This window comes from Thunnus maccoyii, chromosome 18 (assembly GCF_910596095.1).
Source record: "Thunnus maccoyii chromosome 18, fThuMac1.1, whole genome shotgun sequence".
Lineage (NCBI taxonomy): Eukaryota > Metazoa > Chordata > Actinopteri > Scombriformes > Scombridae > Thunnus > Thunnus maccoyii.
Window position 1 is genome coordinate 19,197,294 of NC_056550.1, and position 14,631 is coordinate 19,211,924.

The window sequence follows — 14,631 nt, forward strand, 5'->3', positions numbered from 1 at the left end:
AACAGCTTCTACAAAGACATTATTTGACAATCCTGGAAATCACTAAATAAAACTGCTCAATGGATATTATTGCCAAAAGCTATTGTGCCCCGCCTGTGATGTCTGCCAGTCAGGTGTGTTTTCTCTCTGTACTGCTAGAAATGGGCTTGAGTATTTTTTTCTGCACACTTTTGTGCAAAGGAACTGTATGTGATGAAGGACTGGGAGCATCTGATTATGAAAACAGGACTACCTTGCAATGCAAACAAACTAAGTGAGCCAAACCTCCATTTAGTCTTGACAAAAAGCAGAATACACGAATCGAAACCATCGAAACTTAACACTACACCGACAAAGATGTCATGAAATAGCCACCGTGCTGTATTTCAGTCTGGGTTAAACTTCTGAATGAGAACAATATTAAATATCAAACACTTGTAAAGCCAAATGTCCACTTTAAATGTTAAAATCATGACATCTAGTGATTGACAATAGACCCACACCATAACATGAAAACTGGTTGAACTTGGTTAGTACAGGCATATTTGTGGAAGGTTTTTTGTTACACTGTTTTTTGTATGTTTTGATAATACATGAAATAGCAATGTGGGCCTATAAATGCTACCTCCATACTTCCAAAATGTTCAGGACAGCAGCTTGATCCCCTCAGTAACCTTTGTAGACCTTCACTTGTCACAGCAGGATGAGCACAGATGTGACTAATATCATTAATTGTGGCTCCATGCCATTTAAGTGTCATCTTATCAATTAAACCTGTGCTTTTCATCTTATAACCAGTTAAATGTCTGCTCTGAAGGACATGGGACAATACACTGAGATCATTTAAAACAATATAATACTACACCTTGTAATATCTTCTTTCTTTGTGATAACCCTTCAGTAACTTTAAATGCTGTAGGTGTTGGAATGATTCATTTGAAAAGGTGCTAATGTATTCTGTCCCACCCATGTATGTAAATGGGGATGGACAAAACATACATATGACGCATGTATCCAAAATACTGCAGAAACAGAAAACATAAGAGGAAAGAAAGGGACTAAATTGCTAAAGCACCCGTTTAAAAAAAAATTTTCTTTGGTTGAGTCTGTTTGCAAAATTACTGCTGAAGAACCACTTCCTTCGAGCTCAAGTGGTGCTTCTGACGTCAGTGCTGATGATGAAAATACATCTTGTCCTTGTGGTGATGGTGATTATCACAAAGTGAAATTACTCAACCTGTAGCATTCTCATGTTTGGAATAGAACAAAGCCAGGAAACAACACCTTTTACAACAACAAGCATTTGTAGCCAGAATTTCATGCCAAGGGACCTGAAGATGACTTTTTAAAATATACAGTGCTGTGCAATTTTTTTTAGGATCTAAAAGTAAAGTGAAGATGCTTTGAAAAATTGTGCCATGTCAATTAACTTCATGCCAAGTGCAGTAGACCGAAAAAACCTAAGTCAAATAAACATTTGGTGTGACCACGCTCTGCCTGTAAAACAGCACCAGTTCTCCTCCTGCAAACAGTTTTTTCAAGGTACTTGGCAAGTAGGTTGTTCCAAGTGTTTTGGAGAATTTGCCACAGTTCCTCTGTGGATTCAGGTGTCTCAGCTGCTTCTGTCTCTTCATGTAATCCCAGACTGACTCCATGATGTTGACATCGGGGCTCTGTGGGGACTGCATCGCTTGCTGTATGATGGATCATAAATCATATTTAAGTACATACAATTTTTTGTCACACATTGTCACCTCTTTACACAAATTGTAGAATATTGTGGAATCTGCAGGTTAAGAAATAAAGAAAATATGATAAAAGATAATATCCATACCTTTTCCCTAGTCATACATGAGACCACACCTTCAAGTTTTATTTAAGGAAATATATTATGTATTAAGTTTGTTGCATAATTAGGTTTGTAGTATTTTCAACTACCTACCTCTATATTTTATAGAGTGTATAGTATTGTCCAAGTTGGTTTAGTCTTGGTAAATGAAACTGTATATGCCTGTATCACATTGCATACAAAGTAATAAAGAGAATCAGATTTATTAACCCCCAAATGTCAACAGAAAAAGCAATAAACATGAACACAAACATAACAGTGTAAGAAAGACAGGGACAGTATTTAAAAAAGATTCCGTGTAGTGGGGGTGGACTACGTGCTTGCATATTGACATGATAAAATCTGTGTTTACAAAAAAAAAAAACAGAACATAAACAGAAGTATAATGCCAATGTAGATATAAATATATATTCGAGTGTAAATAAACTATGTTTGTGTATTAACAGGATATATTAATCAGTATATAATATATATATATATATATATATATATATATATATATATATATATATATGCATCTACACAGTGCAGGACAGACAAAAACACATATGAAGTTGAGTGATATATGGAGGTGAAGTGTAGTTGCTGTGTTTATGTGTTTACAGTCTGTTACTGTCCTTGTTAAAGATGGTAACTGCCTGGGAAAGAAAGCTGTGATGGTAGCAGATAGTCATGGTTCTGTGGGCTCCCAATCAGAACGGCATTAAACTTTAACTGCTTAAAATCCCAAATGACCACAATGAGCACTATTCCCATCGCTTTTATAATATGCGTGACGTTTCTTTTAGCTATGTGTACGTGCGAGTGCGTATTCCCCCCGCCCACCCTGTCCAACAATCTGCATTCTGCAAAGACCCACCCTACTCTGCCTCTGATTGGCTCTGACCTTAATTCTAACCAATCACACTCCTCATGGCTTAACCTAAGTAACGTAAGCAACGAGTACTAGCCAATCAGAGGCGGAGTAGGGCGGGTCTTCTCTGAATGCGGGTGGGGAAAGGAAATACCGCCTGCGTCCTGCGTGCCCGTTTGGAGGGCGTGTCGTTGTTGGGTTCGGGAAGCAGTGGTTTTGTGTCATCACTGTTCATAAGAATCGGAGCGAGTGGGCGATTGGGGAACTACGCCGAAACGCTAATGAAACCTGGCCGTCAGTTTCTTCTCACCGTGCTAGGTTGTTGTTTTTTTTAATGTAACGCCTTCAAAAGCTCGCCGTTAAATGGTAAGAAATTTGCTCGTCATACATGCTGTTAAGTTTATGTAAATGCCGTTAATGTTAATACATTTCTGTGTCATGGCATTGGATACTCAATAAAGTAAAGAAGGTTTCGTTTTTGGGCCACTCGGTGACGCAGTGTGCATTTATGTACAAATTATTATATGTTGATGTGCCACACGGCGCTGTTGAGTAATATGTATTGTAAACAAGTTAGGTACAATGTAGTCCCCGGAAGGCCTTTTGACAAATTGATCCGATTACCATATTTCTACTTTTTTGCCATTTGCTAATCTACCAAGTTATGTTTCTAAACTTAACACCATGTAAAATGAGAAATACTGGATAGGTTAGTTGAGAAAAGCGTAAGGTGTCGCTTTAAATTGCTCTTTCATTTGTACCTACGTAGGCCGTGGTACGTACGTGATTGCAACAGTCACATAAGTTGCTGTGTACCTTTACATATGTATATATATATGTGTGTGTGTGTGTGTGTCTCAGTGATTTGGCTGTCCCCACCATGTCAAGAAGTGGATGGTCCAAGCGTTCAAAATCAGGGGCTTTACCAGGCCTGGGTGAGCCTCCTCAGGGTAAAGGCATCCATGTTTACCTCTTCTGGACCCAGGAAGGAGAGAAGTATTTGTCCCACACATCTGGAGAGGTCACAGCGGAGGAGCTGTGCATCTCCGCTGCAGAGGCTGTAGGTGAGAATGGCAGCTTTGACCATATAAGCCCAGACAGATCCATTCAGATTAAATCAGTTGGTATTGAGTTTCTTTTCATGTGGTGTATAAACCTGCTGGGAGAAAGTGTGCCTGTGTAACCTCAGAGTCTTTTCCCCAGGTATAACGCCTCTGTGCCATGTGTTGTTCGCTCTCTACAACCCGCTGTCACGCTGCTGGTACAGTCCAAACCAAATTTTTATTCCAGAGGAGAACTCCTGCCTCATACTTCACTACTGTATGAGGTTAGTTGATGTTATTATAACAGTGTATTAATGAATCAGATGTAAAACTCTTATCATGTTAACATTGGCTGCCACAGTTTCCTCAAACAGCTGTTTCTTTGAACCAGGTTTTACTTTCGGAATTGGCACGGACTCGATGAGAGGGAGCCAACTGTATCCCGTTGTGCTCTCAGATCTGGAACAGATCAGGGGGGTTCCCCTCTGCTTGAAATCACCTCCTTGGAATATTTGTTCTCCCAGGTTCGTGTTTAAATATGATGTTTCTGGTTTTCTAATCGTTAATTGTATCCATGTACGTTATTGGTGGTGCTCATACTACTAGAGCAACCTCTTTGCTTTCTTTGTCTCCTGTAGGCTAAATATGAATTTGTGAACGAGGTTGTACCAATGGAAGACGTTCAGTCAGAGGACGAGCTAAGTCGCTTCAAAAATGAGAGCTTAGGGATGGCTGTACTTCACCTATCACATCGGGCAATACAAACAGGCTGTACCTTACAAGATGTTGCCGAAAAAATCAGGTAATGACTTTGGATGGAAGCATATGCTCTTTCAGTTATGATGGTTATCATCTATACACCAGAGAGTAACAACGGTTAATTACACTGTAACTTGTAAATCTGTAATCAGAGATATTTTATGGTCTATTATATTTGAATAAGCTCTGATGATAGATATGTTTTGGTTTCATTTTGATTATGTTGTCTTTTTTTGTACTGTTATTTCAATCCTATTTTCTGCTGTTGTGGTAATCCAGTTTTCCCCTTCGGCTCATTATAGCTTCTTCTAATCTGATTTATTCACTGGATCCAGGTAACATAAAGGTGTCTCGTTTTTTTTTTCTCAGCTTCCAACGCTGCATTCCGAGGTCTTTCGCCAAACACATCTCTAAAGACAACTTCCTGACTAAAATCAGGATCCGACGGGTGTTTGCGGACTTTGTGCGGACTTTCCAGCAGCACACTGTAGATCAGGGACGGCTGGGCGCTCAGGAGATCATGTATAAGTACATCTCCACACTCGAACACTTGGCGCCACGTTTTGGCACAGAGACCTTCCCCGTATCCCACCTGGAACTGAACGAGGATGGGGATGTAAGCAGCTCTTACTCCAACACCACCCATGCCCAGGGTGTCTCAAAAGACAACTTCAGAGGTCCAGCCACACATGAAATATTGGTGTCTGGCACCAAGGGGATTCAGTGGAGGAAGATGTGCAGCCAGAAGGTTTGTCAAAACACAATTATACCTTTCTGCTGTCTGAATTCCATAGCATGTTGCATTTCCTGCCAGCGTGGACTTTTCGTTCATTCCATCTCTTTACCTAGGCGCAGGCCAACACTTACTTAAGAAATGACTACATGAGCTACAGCAGGAAAACAAAACAGCCCAGCCAGGCGAATGGAAACACTCCCAATGAATGGTCCTCCTTCTGCGATTTCCCTGAAATAAGTCATATAGCCATCACTGGAGATAATGTGTGCATTAGCACTCAGGACAACAACTGCATGGTGAGAGTACTTCTTTACCCATTTATCTAAAAGCTGCAATAAATTAATTTACTTGGTAAATGTGGTCTTGTGATGCATTAGTCTAATTGATACACTGTGTATTAGCCATTCTACTCATCAGATTCTTTAAAGTCCGTACAGTCTGGATGTATGCCTAGATTCTCATATATTCTCCAATTCTATATGTGTGTGACTATAAGAGCTCTGGGTTTTCTTACGCTTTGGGCATTTTATTATGTTTTGAATTTGTATGTGTCTGTAGGTGGGAGCTCTGATTGTAAGCTAGTGGTGTTTCTGTATGTGTATGTAGGAGGTTCAGATGAATTCCAGCCAGGAGGCCCGTTCCTTCATCTCCCTCCTAGATGGATACTACCGGCTGACTGCAGACGCCCACCACTATCTTTGTCATGAAGTGGCTCCCCCAAGGGTAGTGCTGAGTGAAGCAAATGGACTACATGGACCGATGCAGTGAGTGTTTTTTTTTTTTTCCCCTTACACATGCACATACAGACACGCACCGGCTATAAAGAAACACAGTGTGTTATATCACAACTCTGGTGTGTTTCCAGGGATGATTTTGTGCTACTGAAGCTGAAAAAGGAGGCAGCAGAGGAGGGAGCTTTCCTCGTACGGTGGAGTGCTCTCGACTATCGCCGCATCATCCTAGCTGTCCTGAACAAAAACGAGGTAAGTCAACACCCACGCTCTTCTCTTGGATTTATTGCAGTGCAGTGATGGTGGAAATTTATTTTGTGTGTGTGTGTGTGTGTGTGTGTGTATGTACTTGTGCCCAATAGAATGAATCGACACCAAGCCACAAGCAGTTTCGGATTCAGCATAAGGGTTCGATGTTCTGTCTGGAGGGCTGGGATCGAGAATTCTCCAGTGTGAAGGAGCTCACAGACGGCCTCAAGACCTTTGTACTCAAGTCTGGTTCGGACAGCTTTACTGTCAAAAAGTGCTGTTTGCCAAGACAAGGAGGTTTGTGTTTATAGGATCTCAGTTTTGCTGCTTTATGCCAAATTTTTCCAGTATGTTTTAAAGTTGCTGTGTGATTGAATGGCTGTGTTGCGGGATATTTAGGTCATAGGTTTGTATATTTGTGTTTGTGTAATGCAGAGCCATCCAACCTTCTGGTGATGAGGCAAGGTGTCAATAACCGTATCCAAAACGACTCCTTGTCCCTGAACCTGACACAGCTACGCTTCCACCAGATCAAGGACAAAGAGATCACACAGGTGATGAGAACCGCTCGCCACGTCCATATGACCACCTGTTTCACCTGACAAGTCTTGTGTTCTCTGCTCTGTGACTGATCCAGTGGGTGTTTTGTATTTATGAGCAGGAACAGCATTTGGGCCGTGGGACCAGAACGAACATCTACTCAGGACGTCTGCTCCTGCGCGGAGGAGGAGAGAACAATGAGGACGATGAGTTCAACAACAACAACTTGGCTGATCGCAAAGGGATCCGAGTGGTTCTCAAGATTCTGGATCAAACCCACAAAGATATTGCACTAGTAAGAAAAGCAACATGACAAACTCACTCAGAGGGATAACAAAAGTAGTCGATTGAATCCAAGCAGATATTGACATATCCAGTCATCATCCTAACTCTTTGTTTATTTGATCTTTGCTGATTCAATATTCCCTCCTTTGTCGTAGGCATTTTTTGAAACCGCAAGTCTCATGAGCCAAGTATCCCACAGACATCTGGTGTTTATACATGGAGTGTCAGTGAAAGGATCTGAAAGTAAGGGCACTAACACTGTTCACTTTCACTAACTTCTATTTTCATACTTCCTCATTTGCTGTTTCCCCATCACACATAATGAATGGCATTTATAGGCAAATTTACAGTTCTAGCATCAAGTGAATCATGAAACAAATGCAAAACCTTCACACGCAACACACCCTGTTTTACTTTGACGAGAACGCTGCTTCTCGACACGTTGCGTGTGGCCATATCAGAGCTCTCAGACTTGTTCCTACCTTTACAGACATCATGGTCGAAGAACTTGTGGAATTCGGGCCTCTGGATGTTTTCCTGCGCAAAGAAAGGGCATCAGTGACTCCTCAGTGGAAATTCATTGTTGCAATACAACTTGCCAGTGCCCTCAATTATCTTGTGAGTTCAGAAACTACTTTTTTTTTATTTGTATGCCACAGATTTTAATTCAATACAATTCACTTTAACGACCACGCAGCTAAGTAGCTAAGTGGCCATTAAAATGGATTGATCAGAATTAAGTAGTAGAGTTTATCTCCAGATAGTCTTACACTTGAAAATCATTTACAATCACCTGCTGTAGGTCAGTTGGTAAAATATTTAGAACATCAGAAGCAGGTGGTGTATGATTCAATGCATGTGCAGCTTTTTAACTGGACACTTAAGTTTTGAATTTGAGTTGCTGCATTCAGATAGGAAATGAGATACATCTTATTATCAAAACAAGCTTTAAGATAAGTGCTGCAAGTGAAGTTCATTTCTGCCTCATGAATAACAGTGTTAGTAGTTTGTGTTTTAACTTATTTTAACAACACTCTGCATCCCAAACGGTTCTTTCCTGCACCGTTTATATCATTGTAGGAGACCAAAGGGCTGGTTCACGGAAACGTCTGTGCCAAGAACATTCTGGTGGCAAGGCGTGGTCTGGAGCACGGTACCACTCCTTTTGTCAAGCTGAGTGACCCAGGAATTTCCCTGAATATCCTTTCACGGGAAGGTTAGTAACAGCAATCAATTTTTTAATTAGCCTCACTTTGCACAAACTCTTAATTAACCTCACTTTACAAGAAAGTTGCTCAACTTCAGATGCTCTGTATTTTGTATGCTGTTCAGACTCATTTTTATCAGATTAATCAGGAAACTTCAACCAGACCGCTTCCTTTGACCTATTCCCTGTCGTCATGCAGTTTTATCTCATAGTGTATCATTAAGGCTGTCAAAAATAACACAATCTCTAATCAGTGATCAATGCAGAGGAGTTACTTCAACCGATTTGGTTCATGTTGTCTAGAGTGTATGAAAAATGACCTGATATCATTAAGTGCTATTTTTTGCAGCTGCTGACATTGAACATGCATAGATAAACAACTCTGTAGATTCTTTAGAAGTGCACAGCATAAGATGTTTGGGAACTAGGTATCTTTCTTTTCTATGTTTTGTTTAAAATGAAAGCAATAAAAGATTCTTTGTTGCTCTTGTAAAATTGCTATTCTGCACTGCAGAGCGTCTTGAGCGCATCCCATGGATCGCTCCCGAGTGCATTGACAGCGGAGCACCCATCGGCAACGCTGCCGACCAGTGGAGCTTTGGTGTCACGCTGCTTGAAATCTGCAACAACGGCGATCTTCCCATGAGTGGCAGCACGTTATCCGAGGTAGGACCAATGTCACAGCGTTAAGCATTCAGCTGCTCATTTTATCCTTCTGACCTCTTAAGTGTAACACCGGATCCTTCGCCCCTCCCTCACAGAAAGAGTGCTTTTATCAGCAAAAGGGCCGATTAGCTGAGCCATCCTCCCAGGAACTCGCCCGCTTCATCAGCATGTGTCTGACCTACGAGCCTGTGGAGAGGCCTTCATTCCGCTGCGTGCTCAGAGAGCTCACAGAAATCATGATCAAAAGTGGGTTCTTTACTCGCTCGCCTCGCTTTTTGTTTTTCTTTCACCCTGTCTCAGTGCATTTAACGAACAGGTGTTTTTTCTTTCTTTATCCTGCACACAGATCCTGATATATCTCCCAGTGAAACTCTCCCTGACACAGACCCTAGTGTGTTCCATAAACGCTACCTGAGAGAGATGCGGGTCTTGGGAGAGGTGAGTTCTGACACTACATCACCAGTAGCTTTCTTTTTCCCTCTATGTCACAGAGTAATTCATTGCCCGTTATTCTGTCTTCAGGGTCATTTTGGAAAAGTGACTCTATACTTGTATGACCCGGCCAACGATGGGACAGGAGAACGGGTGGCAGTGAAGGCTTTGAAACAAGAAAACGGTCATGTGCCTGAGGGCTGGATGAAGGAGATTGAGATCTTAAAGTCCCTTTATCACAGCAACATTGTCAAGTACAAGGGCTGTTGTACTGAACTGGGTGAGTCCTCAACTGTTATCTGCCTGCTTCAAATATGTAATATAACTGAAATATAGGTCAGCATACAGTGTTTGTGCAAAGGAGAAGTCGGTCAGTACTTCTCTTTTAACTCGCGGTGCTCAGTAGGTAATTCAGGGAATTGATTTTAGGATGCTGCTGTTCCTCTGTAAATATTGAAAATCTATTAGTAGTGCAACACTGTTTCCATTGTATGTCAATATTTTGAGCTTTCATCACAGCATGCTGAGCACCACAACCTCTTCAGTACTCGTATAAGAAACAGGACATTATTTCCTTTGAGAAAGTAATGGAAATAGGAGGATTAAAGCAATGTTACACTGTTCATTGACAGGAGGACAAGTGGTGCAGCTGATAATGGAGTACCTTCCCCTGGGGAGTCTGCGAGACTACCTTCCCAAACGCAAACTGGGTGTTCCTCAGTGCCTTCTGTTTGCCCAGCAGATCTGTCAGGTGAGTTCAGTTGCTTTTTTGTAGTTTGTGATATTCATCTATTTCCACATGATCCTATAATATTTTTGTTGTTGTGTGCAAACTGCAAAAAACGTCAGGTTATGTTATCCTGCTTTAGGAATGACCTAAAAGTAAAGTATGTTGACTTCAGTGCACTTGAAATTGCCTTAAGTAGATATTGCATCACATGAAACTTTAATTTCGTTTTTCAGCACTCTAGGTTTCTATGTATTGTCATTAATTCATTTTGTTATGTTGAGTAGTTTTATTGCACCAGCATTGTGTTACACTGTGCTTTCTCTCAAAAATCTCACAAAAATCTCCACTAGGAAATAATTCCTCAATGTGTGCTGTCTTTTGTCAGCGACTTTTTCCATTTTGTCAGCCAGTCTGCTCATTTCAAGGCTTGTCAGGCTTGACATTGTAAAATTGTCATATTGTGATCGAATTTACTTTTTATAATTAAGTTTTTGGTTTCAAATTCACATATTGTCTCCTCTCAGAAATGTTATCTATTTTTTATTTCTGTTTTTTAAAGGGGATGGAGTACTTGCACTCAAAACGGTACATCCATCGAGACCTAGCTGCTCGAAATGTCTTAGTGGAAAATGACAGTTTGGTAAAGATTGGAGACTTTGGCCTGACGAAGTACATCCCCGAAGGAGAAATTTACTATCGTGTCCGTGAGGATGGGGACAGTCCAGTGTTCTGGTGAGTTCATGCAACTCTTAAAAAGTACTCCACCAATTTAGCATTGCACTCCCATAGCACTGTTGGACCGTTTAAAGAAAGAAAAGTATCAAAATTGATGCAGCAGAACCAGAACTTTAGTCTTAAGCCCCAAGTTAATTTTTTTGACACATGTAGTAGCACTCCCCAAGACCTGTAAACAGACTTTGATGTCTAAAATCACCTTTATCATACAAACCATCTTTAACAGTGTTATTTAATACTTTGTTCCATGACTTTAACTTACTTACTTACTAAACTGTATTTTTTGTACTGTATAGGTACGCCATTGAGTGCTTGAAAGAAAGCAAATTTTCCTTTTCCTCTGACATTTGGTCCTTTGGCGTTACGTTGTATGAGATCCTGACCCGCTGTGACCAACGCCAAAGCCCTCCTAACGTACGTCATCACTGACTTCATATATCAAGCTCAAACGTGCATATATTTTCATGTGACAACTAAATTACTTCTTTTTTTTCTTTTTTTTGGTAGAAATTCTTCGAAATGATGGAGGCGGTCCAGGGACAGATGACTGTGATGATTCTCATAAAGCTGCTGGACAAACAGCTGCGATTGCCTTGTCCCAAAGAATGCCCACATGAGGTAAGATTAACATAACACATCCATATACACAAAAAAGAAATTTTTTTGGAATTATGGATAGCCTATTTTCATACATCTTTTTTAAAATTAACAACAGGTGAAGATCATAATGGACCAGTGTTGGGCTGCAGATCCTGGACAGCGGCCATCATTCAGATCCCTCATTGAGAAGTTTGAGGCTATTCGCCGAACATACGACTGGCAGCCTAATATAAACTTTTCCTTGGCTCAGATTTGCTGATCAGCACTCCGTGAAGGGCTACTTGTCTACATATCATCACTTAACAACCATATATTACAGAGTAGCCAAGAGTGCGTTTCCAAGCTGTGCGATGCCTGCTGCCTCAATTTACGTGGCCCAAATCAGAATTTATCAGATTCCATGTGATTTATGCTGTTCACACTGTTATGAAAAAAACAGATATGAGTCACATATAAGCAAAAAAAAGTCAGATTTGGGCCACTTTTGCCTGCAGTCTGAACGTAGCCATAGTCTTTATAGGCTTCTCTTTTTATAAAAGCACACTGCTCTCTTCTCATATGTGATATTAACACAACAATAAACTCAACCTGTGTATTTGAGGGGAAAAAGGTGATGTGAGAGCGTCATACTATGTATTTCAAAAGTTAAAGGTTTGCAAATGTCACAGTAAGTATTAAGAATGTATGTAAGGTTGGGAGAATACTATCTTTTACGTTAAGTTTATTTTTTGTACATTTTTGACTGTAGGTTATATACAGTATATGCATTTAATTTTGTATAAACCAAAAGAACAAATGATCAATCTAATAAACCATTTTCCAAATGCTCCTTTCATTTGTGCACATCAAAAAAAATGCATAAAATTGTATTACACAATGTGCCGGTCCGATTTGTGTGTCACCGGGTGTCCTACATTCAACAAAGCACAGCTACATCTCTGTTACACAAGAACTCATTGATCACCAGCTTAGGGATGTACTGTAACAAAAGTAACATATGCTAACATTTTTTCTAGGTCTGTTCAAACTCCACTTGTTTAAAAAAAAAAAAAAACAAAGTTTATCCCACTTGAAGAGTGAAAACAGGTAATACCACTGATTGCACCACACCAGTCCATATTGGCAACAAAGCACCTACAACCTTACTGCAAAGTGAAAAGAAGATCAACAAGAACACGTCTGCTCTGACAACAGATCAATTTAAACACATTAACCACATTTAAATTTGTGGGTATGGGACTGGCTGGCCAATTATCCAGATGCATCACAGACCAGCATAGAACCATCTGACACAGCACCTATCCCGTCAATGTCATATAGAAATCATTCAGAGTTATAAAACAGTAAAAAAAAATGAAGTTCTAAAACAGATAAACATGCACATGCACCTAATTAAAAGCAAAACTAAACAAAAATGTGAGTTTGAGTTTATTCCGAAAACGGCACAATGTAGATGCAAACCACAAATCAGCTGGCAGGTTGCTCCAGCAGGCAGGTTGAGGATAAGCACTGAATGCTCTGTCACCAGATTTTGAATGAACTCTGGAATTTGGAGAAAAAGATTGTCCTCAATATGTCAAATATACTGTATGTATTCAGGGGCCAGGCCAGTGTTTTATAGACCAGAAGCACAGCCTTAAAGTCACAGGTAGCCAGTTGAACTGTTTGACAACTGGAGTGATATGTTGTTGTTTTTTTCAAGATATTGGCATTTTGAAAGCACTGAAGCCCTTGAATGGCTTTTACAGAAAGACCAGTGAAAAATGGTGTTACGGTTGTATAGTATGCTGGTGATACAGGCATGGACAAGTGTTTCTGAGTCAACCTGGGGGAGAAAGCAACAGATTTTGGAGATATACTTGAGATGATGGAAGGCAGTTAAAGTGATATTGCTGGTGTGTGACTAAAAATTAAGGTATCTCCAGGTTTTTGACTTGGTCAGTCCAACAGTTGACAGCAGCCAAATACATGGTATTTTCAAGTTAGCAGGTGCTTGAACCAGTGATCCACATACACACCTGGAGAAACACCCAGACCGTGCTGCGAAAAGTTTCTCCACCAGACAAGGCTGATTATACTGCCACAGTGTTGTACAGTTCAAATGTACAGTCATAGAAAGTCCTCTGTTAAGGCAGGGGCTTTCCAATCACACTAACATCACAACAAACCAGCTGCAGGTGGCTCACCATGTCTTCAAAGCAAGGTGCCAAAAGGACCCAAAGGCTAACATGGGGAATATAACACTGAAAATGTCCAACACCCAGGAATAGTCCAGTGGTGTCACCATCAGCTGAGTCACTGAGTGCATACTACAGTACAGCACTATAGCAGTACGCTGTTGTGCATTGTGGGAGCATACTGCATGGCTGGCTGTCTCCTGTCTGACTCTCTCAAACAAGGAGGATTAGTAGAGGATTGTATTAAAACGACAAAAGCAATAAAAAAAAATTACAAAACACCCTTACAAGGATGCATTAACAATTAGAAAAGATTACCCATTAAAACATATTTAAACAAACACCCATATCTTTCACCTATGATTAAAAAAACCCTGTAAAGTTCAAGTTTAAGTATAATAAATCCACCATTTATTAAAGTTACTTATTATTATCATCATCATTATTATGATTATAGCCTGGATTGTGTTATTTAACATGTGTTTTTCTCTTTATCCTATTAATCTAGAAAACAGGGTAGGGGAGAACAGGGTTGGTAGTCACACTTTTTACTTTCATTTGAATCCCTCAAAACCTGTATCCTTAATAGACTTCCTTTCAATCTGTAATGGAAGAATGAAGTGTAAGGTAGGAATGGAGTGACCTTACTCTCCTTAAGCTTATTCTGTTCAAAAGATGTGGACTGTCAAATACGTCTTGTGCACTTGTGACAACCATCCCCATCGTGGGGTTGGTAGTCACACTCTATGGGATTGGTTGTCCCTATGTTATTTTAATAGGGGAAAATAAAATAAAAATAGAGGCAATCTTAAAAATGAATTTAAAAAGTTTAATTTCATGTTGAATGTTCATGAATGTGACAAGCATCCCCCCAACTGGGCTTTTTTTGCTACTGGTAAAGCTATCAGCCACGTAATAGCGAAACTAAGGAAAAAACTAAACTATAGCTCTCCCCTCACACTTTTTGATGGTAATAATTGTTTTATTATAAACCCATTGTGTAAAAGCCTAGAGGAGAAACACCGAAGAGCTGGATATTTACATTTTGACATGAAAAACA

General features: G+C 40.2%; 1 protein-coding gene across 2 annotated transcripts; it reads left to right on the top strand.

Moving 5' to 3' along the window:
* The first annotated feature begins 2,868 nt into the window (after positions 1-2,868).
* tyk2 (tyrosine kinase 2) lies at positions 2,869-12,220 on the top strand. Of its 2 annotated transcripts, none has more exons than XM_042393152.1 (24): positions 2,869-3,047; positions 3,537-3,745; positions 3,885-4,008; positions 4,116-4,248; positions 4,363-4,526; positions 4,853-5,231; positions 5,333-5,515; positions 5,826-5,983; positions 6,085-6,202; positions 6,313-6,496; positions 6,635-6,753; positions 6,861-7,034; positions 7,180-7,267; positions 7,515-7,642; positions 8,105-8,240; positions 8,746-8,897; positions 8,993-9,143; positions 9,244-9,335; positions 9,420-9,609; positions 9,962-10,080; positions 10,619-10,791; positions 11,091-11,208; positions 11,302-11,412; positions 11,510-12,220. In XM_042393152.1, exons 2-24 carry the CDS (start codon positions 3,562-3,564, stop codon positions 11,651-11,653), a joined length of 3,522 nt encoding a protein of 1,173 aa, XP_042249086.1. In that variant the 5' UTR covers positions 2,869-3,047; positions 3,537-3,561; the 3' UTR covers positions 11,654-12,220. The 2 variants fall into 2 exon arrangements, with proteins under 2 accessions (XP_042249086.1, XP_042249085.1); XM_042393151.1 differs by having other exon boundaries at positions 3,543-3,745.
* The last annotated feature ends 2,411 nt before the right edge of the window (positions 12,221-14,631 follow it).